The 23,997-nt window shown below is 45.2% G+C and overlaps 2 protein-coding genes across 3 annotated transcripts in view; both read right to left on the minus strand.

Annotated features, from left to right (window-relative positions):
• hpse (heparanase) overlaps window positions 1-23,997 on the minus strand; it is a 194,155-nt gene that overhangs the window by 67,754 nt on the left and 102,404 nt on the right. The window lies entirely within an intron of this gene.
• hgsnat (heparan-alpha-glucosaminide N-acetyltransferase) overlaps window positions 1-23,997 on the minus strand; it is a 54,071-nt gene that overhangs the window by 4,830 nt on the left and 25,244 nt on the right. For both annotated transcript variants that reach the window (XM_072583956.1, XM_072583957.1), the window contains exons 12-17: window positions 22,032-22,153; window positions 21,236-21,362; window positions 4,335-4,421; window positions 3,663-3,740; window positions 3,503-3,573; window positions 1,896-2,008 (exon numbers count right to left, since the gene is read on the minus strand). In XM_072583956.1, coding sequence (XP_072440057.1) covers window positions 1,896-2,008; window positions 3,503-3,573; window positions 3,663-3,740; window positions 4,335-4,421; window positions 21,236-21,362; window positions 22,032-22,153 — 598 coding nt within the window. The remainder of the gene's footprint in view (window positions 1-1,895; window positions 2,009-3,502; window positions 3,574-3,662; window positions 3,741-4,334; window positions 4,422-21,235; window positions 21,363-22,031; window positions 22,154-23,997) is intronic.

A 23,997-nucleotide genomic window follows, 5' to 3' on the forward strand; every position in this document is an offset into this window, starting at 1 on the left:
ACATGTATTTGAAAAGGCAAGGATGATTAGGGATAATCAACATGGCTTTGTGCATGGGAAATCATGTCTCACAAACTTGATTGAGTATTTTAAAGAAGTAACAAAGAGGATTGATGAGGGCACAGCGGTAGATGTGATCTATATGGACTTCAGTAAGGCGTTCAACAAGGCTCCCCATTGGAGACTGGATACCGAGGTTAGGTCTCACGGAATAAAGGGAGAACTAGTCATTTGGATACAGAACTGGCTCAAAAGGTAGAAGACAGAGGGTGGTGGTGGAGGGTTGTTTTTCAGCCTGGAGGCCTGTGACCAGTGGAGTGCAACAAAGATCGGTGCTGGGTCCTCTACTTTTTGTCATTTACATAAATGATTTGGGTCGAGCATAAGAGGTACAGTTAGTAAGTTTGCAGATGACACCAAAATTGGAGGTGTAGTGGACAGCGAAGAAGGTTACCTCAATAACAACAAGATCTTGATCAGTTGGGCCAATGGGCTGAGAAGTGGCAGATAGAGATTAACTCAGATAAAAGCGAGGTGCTGCATTTTGGGAAAGCAAATCTTAGCAGGACTTACACACTTTAATGGTAAGGTCCTAGACAGTGTTGCTGAACAAAGAGACCTTGGAGTGCAGGTTCATAGCTCCTTGAAAGTGGAGCCGCAGGTAGATAGTATAGTGAAGGCGGCATTTGGTGTGCTTTTCTTTATTAGTCAGAGTATTGAGTACAGGAATTGGGAGGTTATGTTGCGGCTGTACAGGACATTGGTTAGGCCACTGGAATATTGCGTGTAATTCTGGTCTCCTACCTATCAGAAAGATGTTCAGAAAAGATTTACAAGGACGTTGCCAGGATTGGAGGATTTATAGAGAGAGGCTGAACAGGTTGGGGCTGTTTTCCTTAGAGTGTCAGAGGCTGAGGGGTAACCTTATAGAGGTTTACAAAATTATGAGGTGCATGGATAGGATAAATAGACAAAGTCTTTTCCCTAGGGTCAGGGGAGTCCAGAACTAGAGGGCATAGGTTTAGGGTGACAGGGGAAAGATATAAAAGAGACCTAAGGGGCAACCTTTTCACAGAAAGGGTGGTACATGTATGGTATGAGCTGCCAGAGAAAGTGGTGGAGGCTGGTACAATTGCAACATTTAAGAGGCATTTGGATTGGTATACGAATAGGAAGGGTTTGGAGGGATATGGGCCGGGTGCTGGCAGGTGGGACTAGATTGGGTTGGGATATCTGGTTGGCATGGACGGGTTGGACCAAAGGGTCTGTTTCCATGTTGTACATCTCTATGACTGTATGACTCTATAACTATGCATTTCCATTAAGGAAACAAATGTACCAGGCAACGTGACTCGAGAAACTACACATGACTTGCTTGCCCAGATGGTCATTCAAGTCAAGATTCAGGTACAAATATCATTTCTGTCTTCATCTCAAATAGAAAGTAGAGAGGTAAAACCAGCGCGAGAATTCTTGGCACAAGTACTACTCTTAATATCGTTTCTCATCAGTTTTCAGCTACCCCTCGAGAAGAGAACCACATGAAGTTGGAAGGCAAAACATACCAATTGGTCAAACTCTACAATCTCTCTCAAATATGGAGAAACATGGATTTGCATGAAAACAGTATCTATGGCAAACGAAAAGTGTGAACACTCACAGGAGAGAGAGAGAAAATCTCATCTGAGTGCTGGTGCATGGTATAAGATGACATTGTTGTTATTACACAATGCAGGTGCCATCTCTACAGCAACTCTTCTCATCTCTATTGAGCTGATATATGTGAACAACACATCGTCCCCTAACTGAAGGTAATTTTCCAGAGTGGAAGAGAGCAAAGTCAATAACACAGTGAGAAGGAAAATCTGAAAAAGGGATACTGGCATTTTCCATACCTGGATAATAAAAGGGAGCTCCCGTCCAGTGTTTCTTTATATCCACCAGAAAATAGATCAACAAGAGAAGAATATAAGCAAAACAACTGAGCGTTGTAACATAAGAGATGGACCTGCCCATGGAAGATAAACAGGGAAGGTTAGAAAGCATTGGAGTAAACACAGCTTACTTCCTGAAAATCTTAAGCTAATAGGAACAATTTCCTTCGTTCTATCTTCCTAAAACCAGAACTAAAAGGCAATGGATTTGATGATCAGGTGAAAACACAACTTGGCTCAAAAAAAAGAGATATGACAAGTCTATGCTGAAAAACGGTTTCATCATGACCTCAAAGAAGGTTACTATTGGGGAGAGAATTGCTGTAACTCAATTGGTCCCCCTCCAGCCTTGTGTAGCATTGATAGTCAACCATATTCAAAATGCAAAATATTAAGGTTAGAAACATTTGGCAGGGTGCCCACAATTTGCACACTTAACTCTGCAACATCATCCATAAGCTTTATCCTATTAGCATCCTGGACTCCACACATTTGCTATGGTATCAATAGTAAATTATGCAAGAGATAGGAGATTAACAGCACAATTTACTAGCCTCATTTTTCACCTGAAACTCTGTCCCACACTTTATCGAGTTTACCCCTTTCTTGGACATCTCAGGCTTAGTTTCTATGCCTGCTTAGACTCTGAACTAACGAAAACCACTCTCTCTCTCCCTCAATTTCAAAACCAAAGCCTCAGTGACTTTATCCCTCTCCAAGTCCAACCACCCACTTACTTCAACATTATTCTCCAACTCCATCCTAAGCTCACCCTCACTGACAATGAAATACTGAACTGCATCTGTACCATTGTCCACCTGAACCTCTTGCTGACTGCCAGAGTTCCACAGCACAAGTTTCCAGTTTATTCAGAACCCTTGCTCGCAACTTCTCCTTCCGAAAATCTCAACCGTCTTCCTCTCCAGCCACTTGATTGTGACTGAATTTTATAATTCTGATCCTCGTAAATACCCCTTGCCTTACTATGTCTGCAGCTTTGTATCACTTCCTGCTTTACTCATGGTGTTCAATAACATGATCTACCACACTATTGCAGTAGAAAGAACCTTCACAGCCAGCATTGCTGCCAGAGTTGGAAACTCAATTCCTATTCCACTTTTCTTACACATCTCCCACCACAATAGCTGACCTACAGTTGAGTTTGAAACAATTGTTTAACTGAGCTATTATACAGCTTCTGCTTATTAACTCAGGTGTTCACATGCTAAGAATAATGGCAGTGAAAGGAACACTGGATAGCACTGTGTCACAACTTGTAATAACTTACTCTATGACCTTTTTACAAGAAACCTCAACAGACATAGCCCACCGCTCAGACCCCTGAACTCCTCATGATGCTGGGAATGAATTTCTCATTCCAGAAGGAGATAACTCACAGTTATAATTAGTACATAGAGTCATTTATCTGTGATAACGCTATATTAGTTCTGCAAAACACACTTTCATGCAGGCCAGGTTTCGTGGGTCTAGTGGAATATCTGCAATATTTCTGGTTGACTGTAGTGCTGTACTAAATCACCACCTCATTTCATGGAGGGCATACGCACCATAAATTCTTGTTGACTGGAATGAAGCCATGGTCTTTCGAACATTTTGTCAGGATGGCTGAAATAATACCCTAGAGTCAACAAGCAAATCAATGGATTAGACAAACAAGGAACATTTCACCAGGATGATCTTTACATAATCCAGTAAAACCTCACTCACCAGCAGCGTGCTCCAAGTGAAAAATCGTAGCATAATCTGTTTATTTTGACCTTTATAAATAATGAAAATCTTCCCAGCCTGTAGGGGGGAGAAAGAACACATGGTGCTATTTCTTGTTTCATACAAAGTTGTAATTGAGGTTCAGAACACATTGAAATAGGCAATCAGGTGGATGCATCTCCTGGCTTCTGTACTCAGCCTTCTGGCTATTTACTTCCAAGCATATTTCAGTATCATTTGACAATTTTTGGATGCCCAAAATGAAAAGGTACTTTACATCAACATAAATCAGCATTTAAGGTGCATGCCAAGTCTGAAAGCAGGTGCCTGACAAATCAGTATCACAAGAAAGAAAGGAAAAAAATCCATTTGATCAGTATGTGACTTGTTAATAAAGTCAACTCTGCTAGTTACCAAGTAACACTCGGTCACAAAAATCAATCCATCCATCAAGATTGCATGAACTGGGAAGAGCTTTTTTCCTCAACCTTCAACCTGAAAGAATACAACACATTCCAAATGTTCCTCTAATTTGCTCAGACAGTACAGACAGCATAGAAACACATCACGAAGAAGTTGGATAAGTGGGTGCAGTGTATTCACATTTCAAGACAACTTGTATTATGGTTATGTACTTTCAAAAGACCCTCACGGTTACTCAGCAACTTTTACCTGTAATCCCAGAAATGCCATCACAATTGAATTGATTAATCCCAGCAGGTTCTCTGGATCAAATGGCACCGTCGTGTGATAAAGTATCTTAAGAAACAAAAATAAAATACAATTTATTGCAGCTCAATCAAAAATATTTTAAAGCAGATGGAACAGGTTTCAAGAAAAAGTTGAAAAATGTAATGCTGGAAAAACACAGCAGGCCAGGCAGCATCCGAGGAGCAGGAGAATCGACGTTTCGGGCATTAGCCCTTCTTCAGGAAGTCCTCACTTTCTCCTAGGTTTCAAGAAACTCCAACTCAAAGAGAATCGACCCAAAAAATAAGAACAAGCATTTCTTAATGTGAATTTGTTTTTAAAACTCAGTGTTGAAATAGATTGTTATTTTATCACATTCTGATGTTCTTCTGAGACCTCAATTCTTTGTGGCCATTTTCAATGAGAAAGTTAAAAATCACACAACACCAGGTTATAGTCCAACAGGTTTAATTGCAAGTACAAGCTTTCAGAGCGCTGCTTCTTCATCAGGTAATGTCTGACAAAGACGCAGCCCTCTAAAAACTTGTACTTCCAAATAAACCTGTTGGACTATAGCCTGGCTTGGAGAGATTTTTTTAACTTTGTCCACCCCAGTCCAAGACAGGCACCTCCACATTTGCAAGGAGATTTGCATGTTACGTTTGTATGCGTAAAGATCAAAAATCAGCTTTGTATGACTCCACATATTAGCTTCAGATAGACTGTATGAGACAACTAAACATGAGAAGAGGTCTCTTAACCCCTTGAATGATTCTTCTTTCATAACATTTTTTCTACTGTGTACTTTGAATAATCTACAAATCTACTTGGGTGCCCAGACCTCCCACTCACCTCCGTCCAAGGCCCCATAGGATCTTTTCACATCCAGCAGAGATTTTCCTGCATATCTTCCCACCTCGTCTACTGTGCCTGGTGATCTCCTCTACATCGGGGAGACAGGAGTGTTTCAGAGAACCTCTCTGGGACACATGCACCAAACAATCCCACTGCTCTATCGCCAACCACTTCAACTCCCCCTCCACCAAGGACAAGTCCTGGGCCACATCCACTGCCAAATTCAATCCACCTGACAAGTGGAGGAAGAACGCTTCATCTTCTGCCTTGGGATCTTGCAATTACATGGCATCAACATCGACTTCACTAGTTTCCAAATCTCCCCTCATCCCAGATCCAACCCTCCAACTCGGTACAGTCCCAATGAACTATCCTACCTGTCCATCTTCCTTCCCACCCCTGCTCCACCCTTCCCACGGACCTATTCAAATCATCTCTCACCTGCATCTACTTATTACCTTCCCAGCTACCTTCTCTCCAGCCCAACTCTCCTATTTATCTCTCAGCCCCCTTGGGCACTTCTCCACAGTCCTGAAGAAGGGCTTGTGCCAGAAACGTCAACTCTCCTGCTCCTCAGATGCTGCCTGACCTGCTGTTCTTTTCCAGCTTCACACATTTTCAACTCTGACCCTCCAGCATCTGCAATCCTCACTTTCTCCGAGTGAGTGAGCATACTGCATTACATTCAGTGTTTAACAGGACATTTATGAGGGGAGGCTGAATAATTTGGGCCTGTACTCATTTGAATTTAGAAGAATCAGAGACCTTACTGAAACACACAAAGGGTAGATGCGGAAACGTTGATTTCCTTTCTGGGAGTCTACGCCAGAGAGCATAATTTCAGATTGAGAAATCTTACTTTTAAGACATAGATGAAGAGGAATTTCTTCTCTCAGTCATGAATCTGTAGAATTGTTAACTGCAGAGAATCTGTATAGGCTGGGTCATGAAAACAGTCAGGTAAAAGCAATGACTGCAGATGCTGGAAACCAGATTCTGGATTAGTGGTGCTGGAAGAGCACAGCAGTTCAGGCAGCATCCAAAGAGCAGCGAAATCGACGTTTCGGGCAAAAGCCCTTCATCAGGAATAAAGGCAGTGAGCCTGAAGAGTGGAGAGATAACCTTCCGAGGACCCCTTCCGCCCACCTACCGAGGACCCCTTCGCCCACCTCCAACACACTGCATCCACCTGGACACCCCGCGCTGGCCTATTACCTGCCCTCGACCTCTTCATTTCCAACTGCCGCCGGGACATTAACCGCCTCAACCTGTGTACCCCCCTCCCCACTCCAATATCTCACCCTCACAACGCGCAGCCCTCCAATCCCAACCTCACCATCAAGCCAACGGATAAAGGAGGCGCAGTGATAGTCTGGCGCACTGACCCCTACACCGCTGAAGCCAAACGTCAACTCGAGGACACCTCTTCCTACTGCCCCCTCGACCATGATCCCACCCCCCATCACCAAACCATCATCTCCCAGACCATACAGAACCTCATCACCTCAAGAGATCTCCCACCCACAGCTTCCAACCTCATAGTCCGGGAACCCTGCACTGCCCGATTCTACCTCCTTCCCAAGATCCACAAGCCTGACCACCCTGGCCGACCCATTGTCTCAGCATGCTCCTGCCCCACTGAACTCATCTCTACCTACCTCGACACTGTCCTATCCCCCCCAGTGCAGGAACTCCCCACATACGTTTGAGACACCACCCACACCCTCCACCTCCTCCAAGACTTCCGTTTCCCCGGCCCCCAATGACTCATCTTCACCATGGATATCCAATCCCTCTACACCTCCACCCACCATGACCACCCTCCGTTTTTTCCTCTCCAGACGTCCCCAACAGTACCCTTCCACCGACACTCTCATTCGTTTGGCTGAACTGGTCCTCACCCTTAACAATTTCTCCTTTGAATCCTCCCACTCCAGACCAAAGGGGTAGCCATGGGCACACGTATGGGCCCCAGCTATGCCTGTCTCTTTGTTGGCTATGTAGAACAGTTGATCTTCCGTAATTACACCGGCACCACTCCCCACCTCTTCCTCCGCTACATTGATGACTGCATTGGTGCCACCTCGTGCTCCCGCGAGGAGGTTGAGCAATTCATCAACTTCACCAACACATTCCACCCTGACCTTAAATTTACCTGGACTATCTCTGACACCTCCCTCCCCTTCCTGGACCTCTCCATCTCCATTAATGACGACCGACTTGACACTGACATTTTTTACAAACCCACTGACTCCCACAGCTACCTGGATTACACCTCTTCCCACCCTACCTCTTGCAAAAATGCCATCCCATATTCCCAATTCCTCCACCTCCGCCGTATCTGCTCCCAGGAGGACCAGTTCCACCACAGAACACACCAGATGGCCTCCTTCTTTAGAGACCGCAATTTCCCTTCCCACGTGGTTAAAGATGCCCTCCAACGCATCTCGTCCACATCCCGCACCTCCGCCCTCAGATCCCACCCCACCAACCGTAACAAGGACAGAACGCCCCTGGTGCTCACCTTCCACCCTACCAACCTTCGCATCAACCAAATCATCCGCCGACATTTCTGCCACCTAAAAAAAAGACTCCACCACCAGGGATATATTTCCCTCCCCACCCCTTTCCGCCTTCCGCAAAGACCGTTCCCTCTTTGACTACCTGGTCAGGTCCACGCCCTCCTGCAACCCACCCTCCAATCCTGGCACTTTCCCCTGCCACCGCAGGAACTGTAAGACCTGTGCCCACACCACCTCCCTCACCTCTATCCAAGGCCCTAAAGGAGCCTTCCACATCCAAAGTTTTACTTGCACATCCACTAATATCATTTATTGTATCCGTTGCTCCCGATGCGGTCTCCTCTACATTGGGGAGACTGGGCGCCTCCTAGCAGAGCACTTTAGGGAACATCTCCGGGACACCCGCACCAATCAACCACACCGCCCCATGGCCCAACATTTCAACACTCCCTCCCACTCTGCCGAGGACATGGAGGTCCTGGGCCTCCTTCACTGCTGCTCCCTCACCACCAGATGCCTGGAGGAAGAACGCCTCATCTTCCGCCTCGGAACACTTCAACCCCAAGGCATCAATGTGGACTTCAACAGTTTCCTCATTTCCCCTTCCCCCACCTCACCCTAGTTCCAAACTTCCAGCTCAGCACTATCCCCATGACTTGTCCGACCTGCCTATCTCCTTTTCCCCTTATCCACTCCACCCTCTCCTCCCTGTCCTATCACCTTCATCCCCTCCCCCACTCACCCATTGTACTCTATGCTACTTTCTCCCCACCCCCACCCTCCTCTAGCTTATCTCTCCACGCTTCAGGCTCACTGCCTTTATTCCTGATGAAGGGCTTTTGCCCGAAACGTCGATTTTGCTGCTCTTTGGATGCTGCCTGAACTGCTGTGGTCTTCCAGCACCACTAATCCAGAACATGAAAACAGTCTGTCTGTCTCAGCCTGATATGTACTTAATTAATAACTTATGGTTTTATTTAAAAGCAATGTGTGGCTGCAACAGAGGGATGGTAGGTGAGAAACACAAAGGAGATTCAAATTGAAGCTAGCACAAGAATTCACTCAGTTCAGTCAAAATTGACGTGACCACTGTAATGGATTTTAAGTTTACACAAAGACATGTTGGTCCTCAGTTATTGGAATTCACCAGATACTCAGGAACCTATTGTAGAGAATGGCAGTTGCTGGGGCTGGGGGGGAATGTGGGGAAGACATTAAAAATCATTGCATTACGTTTAATCACTTAAGTGCTTGTCGTTTCATTCAAATCCAGCAAAATCAAGACCAGGGCTGTGCCAAATTTTGGATCCCTCTGAAGGGAGGGATAGGTCGATCAGTGGATCGGCAGCAGTCGTTTCAGTTCAAATCAGGTCAGGTGGACTTAAGGCTGCCTTGGAATCAGGATACAATGGTGCAGAAAGCTGATAGCTGGAGCCACACCATACTCACGTAGCACCTCGCTGAATTGTCCAGGGAGGATTTTTTCCCTTTAAATTTTTTGCAAATAAATTTGGAATGTTACAAAAATATCTGGATTTTGGATAACTAGTTCTTGGAATCTGGATTTGGGGTATTGTACCTGTTCAAGGGAATTGTCTGCCTTTAATAATACCGCATTTAAAGGATCACTGCTTTCCAGTAAGAACCTCGCTGTACACTATTCAATTTCTGTCCAACAACAATGGATGCGTTATTGTGTGTTTGGTTACTCTATGAAGTGACTGGAAAGTATTTCCTATCTTGAAACATTAGTCACGACCAATGATAGGAGCTGTATTGAGGGTGATCACAGCCTCTCTTTTGCATTACAACAGGAATTTAGTAGTTGTTCAGGATTTTAGAAACAGTTTGTGATCATTTTAAATCAACTTGGTATTCTAAAGCTCGACTTTATGTTTTAAAAATTAAAATTTGTGGTGTGTTTTATTTGATTTTTGTTTATACTCACGCGTGGGATTTGGGCATTGCTGGCTGGGTCAGCATTTATTGCCTGTCCCTAGTTTCCCTTGAGAAGGTGGTGGTGAGCTACCTTCTTAAACTGCTGCAGTCCACGTGCTGTAGGTTGACCCAAGGTGCTGTTAGGGAAAGAACTTCAGGATTTTGACCCAGTGACAGTGAAGGAACAGCGGTTTATTTCCAAGTCAGCACGGTGGCTTGTCACCTGGGACTGACGATAAAGGACTGATCATTACAGGACACAGCACAGCCCTTTCAGAAAGTAGTAAAAAGGTTTTACAAGGAGGTTGCCACAGTTGGAGGATTTGAGCTATAGGGAAAGATTGAACAGGCTGGGGCTGTTTCCCCTGGAGCGTCAGAGACTGAGGGGTGACCAGTGACCTGTATTGGAAGGGGACTAATATACTGGCAGGGAAATTTTCTAGAACTGCTTGGGAGGATTTAAACTAGTAAGGTGGGGTGGGGGGACCCAGGGAGATAGTGAGGAAAGAGATCAATCTGAGACAGGTACTGCTGAGAACCGAAGTGAGTCAATCAGTCAGTCAGAGCAGGCAGGGACAAGGTAGGACCAATAAATTAAACTGCATTTATTTCAATGCAAGGGACCTAACAGGGAAGGCAGATGAACTCAGGGCATGGTTAGGAACATGGGACTGGGATATCATAGCAATTACAGAAACATGGCTCAGGGAAGAGCAGGGCTGGCAGCTTAATGTTCCAGGATACAAATGCTACAGGAAGGATAGAAAGGGAGGCAAGAAAGGAGGGGGAAGTGGCATTTTTGATAAGGGATAGCATTACAGCTGTGCTGAGGGAGGATATTCCCAGTAATACATCCAGGGAAGCTATTTTGATGGAACTGAGAAATAAGAAAGGGATGATCACCTTATTGGGATTGTATCATAGACACCCAATAGTCAGAGGGAAATTGAGAAACAAACTTGTAAGGAGATTAGAATAGATTACATTACATTACAGTGTGGAAACAGGCCCTTCGGCCCAACATGTCCACACCGACTCGCCGAAGTGCAACCGACCCATATTTGCCCCTTGCCTAACACTACTGACAATTTAGCATGGCCAATTCACCTGACCTGCACAGGACTGTGGGAGGAAACCGGAGCACCCGGAGGAAACCCACGCAGACACGGGGAGAATGTGCAAACTCCACGCAGTCAGTCGCCAGAGGCGGGAATTGAACCCGAGTCTCTGGCGCTGTGAGGCAGCAGTGCTAACCATTGTGCTACCGTGCCGCCCACATCTCAGCTATCTGTAAGAATAATAGGGTAGTTATGGTAGGGGATTTTAACTTTCTAAATATAGACTGGGACTGCTATAGTGTTAAAGGTTTAGATGAAGAGGAATTTCTTAAGACAATTTTCTGATTCAGTATGTGGATGTACCTACTAGAGTAGGTGCAAAACTTGACCTACTCTTGGGAAATGAGGCAGGGCAGGTGACTGAGGTGTCAGTGGGGGAGCACTTTGGGGCCAGCGACCATAATTCTATTTGTTTTAAAATAATGATGGAAAAGGATAGACCAGATCCAAAAGTTGAAGGTCTAAATTAGAGAAAGGCCAATTCTGACAGTATTAGGCAAGAACTTTCGAAAGCTGATTGGAGACAGATGTTCGCAGGTAAAGGGACAGCTGGAAAATGGGAAGCCTTCAGAAATGAGATAACAAGAATCCAGAGATAGTATTTTCCGGTCAGGGTGAAAGGGAAGGCTGGTAACTATAGGGAATGCTGGATGACTAAAGAAATTGAGGGTTTGGTTAAGAAAAAGAAGGAAGCATATATCAGGTATAGACAGGATAGATCGAGTGAATCCTTAGAAGAGTATAAAGGAAGTAGGAGGATACTTAAGAGGGAAATCAGGAGGGCAAAACGCAGTCATGAGTTAGCTTTGGCAAATATAATTAAGGAGAATCCAAAGGGATTTTACAAATATATTAAGGACAAAAGGGTGACTGTGGAGAGAATAGGGCCCCTCAAAGATCAGCAAAGCAGCCTTTGTGTGGAGCCACAGAAAATGGGGGAGATACTAAATCAGTATTTACTGTGGGAAAAGGATATGGAAGATATAGACTGTAGGGAAATAGATGGTGACATCTTGCAAAATGTCCAGATTACAGGAGGAGGAAGTGCTGGATGTCTTGAAACAATTTAGGGTGGATAAATCCCCAGGACCTGATCAGGTGTACCCGAGAACTCTGTGGGAAGCTACAGAAGTGATTGCTGGGCCTATTGCTGAGATTTTTGTAGCATCAATAGTCACAGGTGAGGTGCCAGAAGACTAGAGGTTGGCAAATGTGATGCCACTGTTTAAGAAGGGTTGTAAAGACAAGCTAGGGGACTATAGACCGGTGAGCCTGATGTCAGTGGTGGACAAGATGATGGAGGGAATCCTGAGGGACAGGATGTTCATGTATTTGGAAAGGCAAGGACTGATTAGTGATAGTCAACATGGCTTTGTGCGTGGGAAATCATGTCTCACAAACTTGATTGAGTTTTTTGAAGAAGTAACAAAGAAGATTGATGAGGGCAGAGCAGTAGATGTGATCTATATGGACTTCAGTAAGGCATTCGACAAGGTTCCCCATGGGAGACTATTTAGCAAGGTTAGATCTCATGGAATACAGGGAGAACGAGCCATTTGAATACAGAACTGGCTTTAAGGTAGAAGAGAGAGGGTGGTGGTGGAGGGTTGTTTTTCAGACTGGAGGCCTGAGACCAGTGGAGTGCCACAAGGATCGGTGCTGGGTCCACTACTTTTTGTCATTTACATAAGTGATTTGAATGTGAACATAAGAGGTACAGTTAGTAAGTTTGCAGATGACACCAAAATTGAAGGTGTAGTGGACAGCTAAGAGGATTACCTCAGATTACAACAGGATCTTGACAGATGGTCCAAGGGGCTGAGAAGTGGCAGATGGAGTTTAATTCAGATAAATGCGAGGTGCTGCGTTTTGGGAAAGCAAATCTTATCAGGATTTATACACTTAATGGTAAGGTCCTAGGAAGTGTTGATGAACAAAGAGACCTTGGAGTGCAGGTTCATAGCTCCTTGAAAGTGGAGTTGCAGGTAGATAGGATAGTGAAGAAGGCGTTGGTATGCTTTCCTTTATTGGTCAGAGTATTGAGTACAGGCATTGGGAGGTCATGTTGCGGCTGTATAGGACATTGGTTAGGCCATTGTTAGAATATTGCATTGAATTCTGGTCTCCTTCCTATCAGAAAGATGTTGTGAAACTTGAAAGGGTTCAGAAAAGATTTACAAGGATGTTGCCAGGGTTGGAGGATTTGAGCTACAGGGAGAGTGTGAGAGGTAATTTCGGTTTAAACTTTAAGATGTGCCTGGACCACAGACTGATCTATAATAAAAGACAAAACTTTTGTTTCTTTTCTAAAACATTTTGTATACTCAAAAGTAGAATAGTTTAAATTGTGCAGAATGCTGACAATTTGTGAGCAGAGTAAAAACAAACAGGCCCTTGATTGATGAAACCATTAACACAGGCAGGGAAGGATGAGTCCTTGACTGATAATACTGCAGGGTGAGAGAAACAACTTTGGAGACTCTGAAGACTTTGTGATAAGGGTGCAAATCAAAGAATAATGATGTTTTTAAGAATGTGAACCTCATGGCTCGTTAGAGCCAGGGAGGGGAGGGTCTGGAGGCATTTGTTGCAGACTTTGTGATAAGGGTGTAAATCGAAGAATAATGATGTTTTTAAGAATGTGAACCTCATGGCTTGTTAGAGCCAAGGAGGGGAGGGATTTGTGCTGTATATAATGAGAAACTTTGTAAGCCTCAGCGCGCCTTTTACTCAGAAGGCTGCCCATCTCTGCAGACTTGCTAATAAAGCTTTGTTTTCCTGAATTTGTCTAGAGCGATTATTAAGAAGCGATTTTCGTTTCTAACAACTTGGGGGCTCGTTGTCCGGGATCAACACTCCGGCCGCGGGGGGAGCTGAGGAAGGACATCGGAGAAGGTGCACCCTGCTGATTTCAGCAGTCCCTGATTCCTTGCTTGTCGCCCCGCGCGGCTTGAGCGAGTGATATCCGGGAGGCTCAGGAAAACAAAGGAGGGGTGTACCCGAGGCAGTGGGGACGGTTAACGATCGAGTAATTTCGGTGCACCGAACCCAGGTAAGAAAAAAACTTGCGGGGACCGTGTTTCCGGAGGCCTGGGGACCTACGGGGTGCCTGTGGATTTTTCTACAGAGACGTGGGACTCAGGTATCTAGAGACCGGGGCTTGCCTGTGAGGGATTTTGCAGAGACCGTGTTTGAGGAGGAACGTGTACCTACGGGGTGCCTGTGATCTGTGTCACAGAGACGTAGGACACAGGAATCCAAAGACCGGGGGTGCCTGCAAAGGAACCTGGGCGATCACGGGACTGAAGGTCCGGGAATTGGCTAAATTGTGATAGATTATCACGGGAAAATTACGAAGTCCTCGGCAATGGGAAATAAGGGATCCAAGGCGAGTAAGGGAAAGGTAGGCTTGAACAGAGACAATGACAAATACCCCGGGGTACCTGACGATAGTCCGTTAGGAAGAATGTTAAATAATTGGAATCAGGGTGGGAGAAAGGGAAAATCTAGAAGGAAGATGGTAAAATACTGTAAAAAGTGGTCCCAGAAACCTATTCAGGCGACTCAGTGTGGTGGCCTAGATTCGGTACTGACGAAGACTGAGTCCGGCAAGCTCTCATTTTATATGTCAATTCAAAACCTGATGATAATCTGGAAGAAAGTGATTATGCCCTTTGTTGGCTACCGGTTACGATATCTTGCCAAATGCAGGCAACTAATGAAGACTCGAGAAGGCAGAAAGAATGGGAACCTTTAGATCACTTACCACCACCCTACGTGACCCCGTCTGCCCCACAAAATGTTCCTTCGGGTGACGACGAGTCAGAGGAAGGGGAAGACAATGGGGAGGAATCACAGGCTACCTCAGGGGTACAGACCAGATCTCGAGCTGGAAGGGGTCACGGACAAAACCCTACCTCAATTGCAAGAATGAATCCACTCCGGGAAGTGCCCATGGGGGGCGAGGAAGGAGGGACGGGATATGTGAACGTTCCCTTAACGAGTACTGAAGTACGGAATTTCAGGAGGGAGATGAAGGGTTTACTAGAGGACCCCATGGGCCTGGCTGAACAATTAGATCAGTTCCTGGGGCCGAATACTTACACGTGGGAAGAGATGTGTTCCATCATGAAAACATTGTTCTCTAGCCAGGAACGTCAGATGATACGACAAGCTGCGCTCTTGGTCTGGGAGAAAGAGGGGGGAGAAGGAGGGGAGCAGAAGTTTCCCCTCACCGACCCCGAGTGGAATAAGAACACGGAGGAAGGACGGCGCAACATGAGAGACATGCGGTAATATTGGATAAAAGGAATAAGACAGGCAGCCCCGAAGGGGCACAATTTTACCAAGGCCTTTGGTAATCATCAAAACCCGGAAGAAACCCCTACGGACTTCCTAGACAGGATTAGGAAGAACTTGCAGCAGTTCGCTGGGGTGGACCGAGACGGACGTGGGGCAACAACTCATATGGGTAGAGTTTGTATCAAAAGCCTGGCCGGACATACGAAAGAAGTTAGAGAAAATGGATGATTGGGATAGTAAATCTCTAAGTGAACTACTACGGGAGGCGCAAAAGGTGTTTGTGAGAAGGGACGATGAGAAGCAAAAGAAGGCGACAAAGATAATGATGCAAACGGTGCAACAAATGACAGCTGGAAGAAGGGAAAAGGGGGAGCCGTGGCAGAAACAGGAAAGGGGAGAGTCGTGGCAAGAGCAGAGAAAGAGAGAACCATGGCCGGAACAAAGGAAGAGTGGAGGAGCACGAGACCGCGACAGGGAAACGAAGAGGATACTCAGATGTTACTACTGTAATGAAGAGGGACATTTTAAACGGGAGTGCCCCCGCTACAAGCGGGAGGTGTGGTTGTACGCACTGATGGAGGAAGATTAGGGAGGTCGGGGGTTCCTACCCTTGGGGCAAAAGGACTATAGACAGGAACCCCTGGTAAACTTGAAAGTAGGACCCCAAGGATCGGAGATCACATTTATGGTGGACTCGGGAGCCGAAAGATCAAGTATAATCCAAATACCCCCCGGCACCCGAGCAGGAGGAAAAGTTATGGGGGTATCTGGAATTGGAGGACAGAAATTACAAGTCCCAGTGGTGGAGGATGTGGAAATTGGATATGAAAACAGAACTACTAAACGAGACCTCCTTCTATTGCCATCGGCGGGGTTTAATTTGTTAGGAAGAGACTTGCAGGTCAAACTAGGGATCGGAACGGTACCAAGTAATGGGGAAATGGTGGTAAGGTTGTTCGCCCTCACCGAAGAAGATGATCAACAAATAGACCCGGAAGTATGGTACCGAGAGGGGAACAGAGGGGGCCTAAACATCAAACCTCTCCAAATCACCATGTTACCAGGAAAAGGCCCGGTAAGAAGGAAACAGTACCCGATTGCTATGGAAGGACAGGAACTGTACATCGACGGGTCCTCCCGGTGCATCAGCGGCGTACGGTACAGTGGCTATGCTGTCGTAGATGGCGCAACGAAACAGACGATCGAGTCCGGACGACTGCCCGGGAAGTGGTCAGCCCAATCCTGTGAGTTGTACGCCCTCCAGAGGGCCATGAAGTTGTTGGAGGGGAAGGTGGGAACCATATATACTGACTCAAAGTATGCATACGGGATCGTTCATACTTTCGGGAAAATCTGGAAAGAGCGAGGATTGATAACTTCCCGGGGAAAAGAATTAGCTCACGAACAAATGATCAGCCTAACGTTGGAAGCCCTGGCGTTACCTACAGAACTCGCAGTAGTCCATGTACCCGGCCACCAGAAGGGGACGACACCGGAAGCGGTGGGAAACCGGCTGGCAGATGAGGAAGCCAAGCGGGCAGCGGTCGAAAAATCCGTCCAATTGTTAACGTTAATACCGTTGAGGGAAGGGCTCGCTAAACAACCCGTCTTCACCCAGGGGGAGATTGATAAAATGGATCAATTGGGTGCCCGGCTAGATACTAACGGGAAGTGGACAGTTCCTGACGGGAGACAAGTACTGAACAAACAGATCACCCGGGGCATTCTGCACCGATTACACCATCAAACCCACTGGGGGGTGCAAGCCATGTGTGATACGATCCTGAGAGACTATGTATGCAGGGGGATATACACATTAGCCCAACAGGAGGTAGTCGGATGCCCCACTTGCCGGCGTATTAACAAGAAAGCCATGCGTTCTATGCCAGCTGGTGGTCAGCCCCTCGCAATTAGGCCATTCCAGAGGATCCAAGTTGACTTTACAGAATTGCCCCCAGTACAGCGATGGAAATATCTGCTAGTAATAGTAGACCATTTCACTCACTGGATAGAGGCTTTCCCAACTGCCAAAGCCGATGCACCAACCGTGGCCCGACTGTTGTTAGAGAACATAATCCCGAGATATGGCATAATGGAATCTATCGACTCCGACTGCGGGACACATTTTATTTCTAAGCTACACCATTTGATCTGTACTGCCCTGGGTATCCAATGGAAATTCCATGCACCCTGGCATCCTCAGAGTTCGGGTCGAGTTGAGAGAATGAATGGCACGCTCAAGACCCAATTGACTAAGCTGATGTTAGAAACTAAGTTACCATGGCCAAAGTGCCTTCCCATTGCCCTATTGAGGATACGTACGGCCCCCCCGCCGAGATGTCGGGGTTTCCCCTTATGAAATGCTGTTCGGATTACCATATTGGAGTAAGGTTGATGGATGTCCCACTCTACAAGGGGGAGATGTATTTGTCAGAAACTATTTACTGGCCTTATCCCGTTCTTTTGCAGAACTCCGGAGGAAAGGTCTCCTGGCTCAGACTCCGCCGCTCGACTTCCTCCTGCATAAGGTGGAGCCCGGAGATTGGGTACTTGTTAAGACCTGGAAGGCCGAAAAGCTCCAGCCGCAGTGGGAAGGACCGTTCCTAGTGCTGTTAACAACTGAAGCAGCTGTTCGGACGAAAGAAAAAGGGTGGGCCCACGCATCGAGGATAAAGGGGCCTGTTCCGCCAGAAGGAGAGAGTACTTGGACATGCGAGCAAGGGGACAAGCCGTTGGTGGTAAAACTGAAAAGACAGCAATAATGAACTCTACTTGGACTGTATTGGTGGGAATATTGATCAATTTATTCCTGTATGTGGGGGAGGGTGAGGGAAGATGTGACAAATGTCAAACTACAGTAAGACTTGGGATTCGAATCTACTCGGGAACATTGTGTCCCATTCCTATGTGGACGATTGGTGTTACGATGTGAGTGCACGCCATGAATGTTGGGAGGGTGGAAGACCCTATTATCAGGTATATAATAAAGGATACGGTGGCAAAATCCGTGGATGCCCTATAAATGACCGCTGGGTGTGTATTAGCAAAACTGGGAGGTGGGACCTATCCTCCGTGTTGCGCAGGGAACAGGTTGACAGAGTCAAGGAGACCAAGATACAGATCACTGATCGGGGGTTGGGGAAAGAGCAAGACCGTCAGGGAACGGTCGTGCTCTCTAAAGTGCCATCGGTATACGAAGAGGTAGAAGGAAAGATTGAACTCCCTGATGTTACACAAAACCTGTTTATTGATCTCACCTCTAGAATAGCCACTGTTTTAAATGTTAGCAATTGCTGGGTTTGTGGGGGGCCGCATATGTCAGAACAATGGCCGTGGACTGGCCAAAGCTTAGACATAGGGGAATTGCTGCAAACCACTTGGACTCATGTCAACGAAAGGAAAAGCCAGGGGTGGAGACTGACAAACAGCCCTGAGGGCCAGTTCTGTATTGAAGGCAAGGGGACCGTGGAGGTAGGGATTAGTCCCTGTCAGAATGTATTGGATGCGACCACGCGAGTATGGTGGCCTGAGGATATTACTTGGTACATTGCAAACTGAGATCATGGCTCGTGCGTTCCATTACGTACTGATTCCTCCTCTGACAAGCTTGGGGCTGATTACTGGAATTGCAGTGGTCCTGGTCCTTATGAGGGCGTCCCAGGGGTGAAGGAGCTGTGGGATGACGTTGTGAGGCAGGGAGGGCCTGCTCCAGATGGCCTATTTTGGATATGCGTTAATCAGGCATACTCCAAACTACCCATGGGATGGGCTGGGGTATGCTTCCTGGGTCTAATACGACCTGCGTTCTTCCTATTACCCCGGAAGGAAGGCAACGATTTGGGAATTAAACTATTTGACTCTCTCCGTAGGTCGCCAAGGGATATCCAAGTCGGTGATTGGGGGGATGAGTGGCCACCGGCCCGGGTTATTGCATACTACGGGCCAGCTACATGGGCACAGGACGGATCATGGGGATACCGTACTCCTATCTATATGTTGAATCGAATTATCAGGCTCCAAGCAGTCGTAGAGGTTATTACTAACCGGACTGCCCTGGCCCTGGAGCTGCTGGCTAAGCAGCAGGATCAGATGAGGGCTGCTATATATATCAAAACCGACTTGCCTTGGATTATCTGTTGGCCTCGGAGGCGGGTGTGTGCGGGAAATTTAACCTGACTAACTGCTGCCTAGAAATTGACGATAATGGTAAAGCGGTTTTGGAAATTTCCGATGAAATTCGGAAATTGGCCCATGTGCCAATACAATCTTGGCGTCCTCTTAGTGGCATCGGATGGTGGGATGGTCTCCTAGGTGGGAGTTGGTGGCGCACGGCGCTACTGATGGTTGGGGGGGTTGTGATTCTTCTTCTCATATTACCCTGCCTAATCCCCTGTATTCAGCTTTTAATTCAGAAAAATATTTCCCGACTCCAGGCAGTGGTGGTTCCACAACATGGGACGCGTGAACTTAAAGTGATGTTGCTGCGAAAGACCAAGGATTTCCCGGGCCCTTGAGGAGGGGGGGCTATCTTGGTCAGGCACATCTTAAAGAAAGAAAAGGGTGGAATTGTGAGAGGTAATTTCGGTTTAAACTTTAAGATGTGCCTGGACCACAGACTGATCTATAATAAAAGACAAAACTTTTGTTTCTTTTCTAAAACATTTTGTATACTCAAAAGTAGAATAGTTTAAATTGTGCAGAATGCTGACAATTTGTGAGCAGAGTAAAAACAAACAGGCCCTTGATTGATGAAACCATTAACACAGGCAGGGAAGGATGAGTCCTTGACTGATAATACTGCAGGGTGAGAGAAACAACTTTGGAGACTCTGAAGACTTTGTGATAAGGGTGCAAATCAAAGAATAATGATGTTTTTAAGAATGTGAACCTCATGGCTCGTTAGAGCCAGGGAGGGGAGGGTCTGGAGGCATTTGTTGCAGACTTTGTGATAAGGGTGTAAATCGAAGAATAATGATGTTTTTAAGAATGTGAACCTCATGGCTTGTTAGAGCCAAGGAGGGGAGGGATTTGTGCTGTATATAATGAGAAACTTTGTAAGCCTCAGCGCGCCTTTTACTCAGAAGGCTGCCCATCTCTGCAGACTTGCTAATAAAGCTTTGTTTTCCTGAATTTGTCTAGAGCGATTATTAAGAAGCGATTTTCGTTTCTAACAAGAGGCTGAACAGGCTGGGGCTGCTTTCCCTGGAGCGTCGGAGGATGAGGTTTACAAAATTATAAGGGGCATGGAAAGGATAAATAGACAAAGTCTTTTCCCTGGGGTCGGGGAGTCCAGAACTAGGGCCATAGGTTTAGGGTAAGAGGGGAATGATATAAGAGAGACCTAAGGGGCAACGATTTCACTCAGAGGGTGGTACATGTATGGAAAGAGGAAGTGGTGGAGGCTAGTGCAATTGTAACATTTAAGAGGCATCTGGATGGGTATATAAATAGGAGGGGTTTGAGGGGATATGGGCTGGGTGCTGGCAGATGGGACTAGATTGGGTTGTGATATCTGGTTGGCATGGACGGAAGAGTCTGTTTCCATGTTGTACACCTTCATGACGCTATAAGTCTTGTTCTCAACCTAGCAATTATGTTTAATTACATTGTTCATTGCAGCTTATGAATGATAATTATTAAAATTATAGTCTAGTGCCAAATCATATGGGAAATGGACAGCACCAATCCAGCACACTGAATCAAAGACTTATAGGTCTGGTCCTCAGTTGTGGTGAATCATACTCCCAACCATATTGGTCTGGATGGCACAGTAGCATCTGAGGGACTCAACAGGAATGCCTTCCATATCACAAAAACACAAGCTGTAACTTGACTTGAAACAGAAGTTGAACAGGTTGCAAGTTAATCTGGGATGAACCGGAGGGGTGCTGAAAGTTGTCTGGGAACAGTGAAGATTATTGCATCCGGTTGTCCGACTACCATGCTGTTTGATGGCAAGTTCTGTGATTTTTTTTGTTAAAAGCAGAGGTACTTCACCCCTGAAAATGCAAATTTATCTTCATCCTATATAATCCAGGAAAACAGAAAACTACACAATCTTCCTCATGATTTATTTCAGAATAACCACAATTCATTACAGAAGCCAAAAAACCATTTATAGGATGCCAAGTAAAATTCAACAGCTTACTTTGCAAGAAGGGTGCTGATAAATGTGCTTCTCTCCAAGCAGCCACCGGTCAACGTATCCTGCTGCTCCTCCAGTACAATTAACAAACTGACCAAAGTCTCCAATTCCTCCAGGACCAAGATAACCTCTGAAAAGCAATACAACTGCATAACTAAAAGCTTTTCTTGTAAATAAACAACAGTACAAAGTAGCACGGATTTGACAACAGATGAAACTAGATTGGTCACCAGTTCACATCTGGGTGCAAGCAGAGCAGACTGGTCTCAGGCAGGGCAGGAATGGGGGTGAATGCAAGTCTGATTTTGAAAGGATACACCCACCATTTCTTTGGTACAATAAAAGTTTTGCAGTATACAGCACTTTTCATGACTGCACTTAAACCGATGATGTGAGAATAATTCCAAACAAGTGCCAAGAATAAAACATTTAGTTAATGCAACTTTAAATGAAAAGGCTTTAGGAAACCTTAAAGTCTAGAAAAGTGCCTCAAAAGCTACTTCAGCTTGTTTAAGGACAGAATATTCAACACTACAGATGGTGGAGCTACTGAACACAGAGCTGTTCAGGGGCACCTCCACCCATCCTATCAGTTCCTAGCTTCCATTAACAGTGGTATAATCACAGAGGTGTTCTCAGTGTTGAGATGATGGTTTTGGGGAACCACTTCAAGCCCCTGTTTGGAAATCAATTGAACGTGGACCTCTTTTTGCCCCTCTCTTTGCTGGCATTGTATTTCCCTCATTGGAAAATAAATCTTTTATTCTACCCTTAGCACCACAAGACAACAAGGACTTACCGTGGGCAATCAGGTACAGGCAAAAGGAAAGTCAGGCAAAGCCAAATACACTCCAACAGTAGAATCATGATCCACTGGGGCCAGTAGATCAGAACATCTCTGACAGGTGACCACCAACTATCCTACCAAAACATAAGCAAATGTCAAAATAATGTAAGGATATTTAGCAACAAAGGACTTAGGTGTAAGAATTTCACAAGAACAGGACTGATCTGGCTGTGGTTTCAACTCCACTTTCCCATCTGTCCCCATAACCCCTGACTCCCTTGTCAATCAAAAATCTATCCAACTCAGCCACAAATAAATTTAATGATTCAACTTTCAACACTTTCTGGGCAAGAAAATGCTACAAACTCAAGGACCCTCAGAAAAGAGACCTCATCTCCATCTTGAAATGGAGAATTGTTATTTTTAAACTGCAACTGCTAGCTCTGGATGCCCTCATAACAGAACACATCGACTCTGTATCCAGCCTATTAAGGCCCCTCAGAATCTTATGTTTCATTAAAATCACTTTTCATTATTCTAAAATCCAATGTAAACTTGCCTAATTTGCTCAACCTTTCTTCATAAGATAAGCCTGTCAGTCCAGGAATGAGTTGAGTGAATCTTCTGTGAATTATTTCCAATTCAATTATATCTCTTTATAAAACGGGTACCACCAAGCTCTATACAGACTTGAGATGTGGTCTTACCTAGGCCCTGTACAGCTACAGTAACATTTACCTAATTCCATTTCTCTTGCAATAAGTGTTAACATTCCATCTGATTTCAAAACCATTTGCTGTACCTTCATTTAAACCTTTTGTGATTCGCTAACCAGGAAATCCTGGTTAACTCAAATCCTCTGTATCAACGAATTCTGCAATCTCTTTCAATTTTAATAGTGTATGGCTTTTCCATTCTTCCTGCCAAATTTCACACATTTTTCCCTCACAACATGTGCCCACTCTATTTTGTGTAGCAACTCGATATAGCACCCTCTCAAATAACTTATGGAAATCTAAGTATACCAGGTTGATTGTTAATCGTAGTTATTCCTGTTAGGAGTTCTCCTGCATCATGGTATGCCATGTCCATCTGTCTTGCACCATCCCACATCAACGGCAATTCATCTGCATTCACTCAGATGTTCATCATCCAACTACACCTAATTCAGCCAATCTTTCTACCACCCTTTGCTTTGCAGTCGAGGAGATGTCTCTGCAGCTTTTCAACTCTGAGCAAATAACTGAATTAACACATCTAGAGTAAATAGGACAGAGGTGCAAATGCTTGCAATCTAAAACAAAAACAGAAGTTGCTAGAGAAAATCAGAACTGTAGAAATGTACTGAACACAAAACTTTAACTCTGCTTTCTCTCCATAGATGCTGCCAGACCTTCCGAGTTTCTTCAGGACACAAGCAAACTGATTCTAGGGACTTATCAGCCTTTAGGTCCAACAGTTTTTCCAGTACCTTTTCCATGGTCATGATGTTCACATGCAGATTTTCAAATATATTTGCTTAGGAAGGTTTCCAAAACCTTTAGGGATTACAGCCACAAAACGCTTGCTTAGCATCTCTACAATTCCCTGGTTTTCGATTATTACTCCCTTATTCCTTTTTAAATACTTGTACAAGTTCTGTTTTTATATTTATAGCTGTCAGTCTTCAAGTCTTTCTTCATTGATTTAAAATCTTTCCAATTTTCTGACCTACAGTAATCTTCACAAAATTATCATGTTTCATTCATTTTGAATGATCCTTGACCCTTCTCAAAGGACCTCTTTTTCAATGAAATCAATTTTTGCTAATTTAAATATCTTAAAGATCTGCCATTGTATCTCTCCTGTCCTACCTTGTAGTAGTTTTCCAGCTCACTTAAGCCTTCACATTGCACTTATTTAGATTTAAAATATTTGCCTTTGATGCATACTTCTCACCTTCAAACCGAAACAGAAATTCTATCATATTATGATCATT

Source organism: Chiloscyllium punctatum, chromosome 14 (assembly GCF_047496795.1).
Source record: "Chiloscyllium punctatum isolate Juve2018m chromosome 14, sChiPun1.3, whole genome shotgun sequence".
In the NCBI taxonomy this organism is placed as follows: domain Eukaryota; kingdom Metazoa; phylum Chordata; class Chondrichthyes; order Orectolobiformes; family Hemiscylliidae; genus Chiloscyllium; species Chiloscyllium punctatum.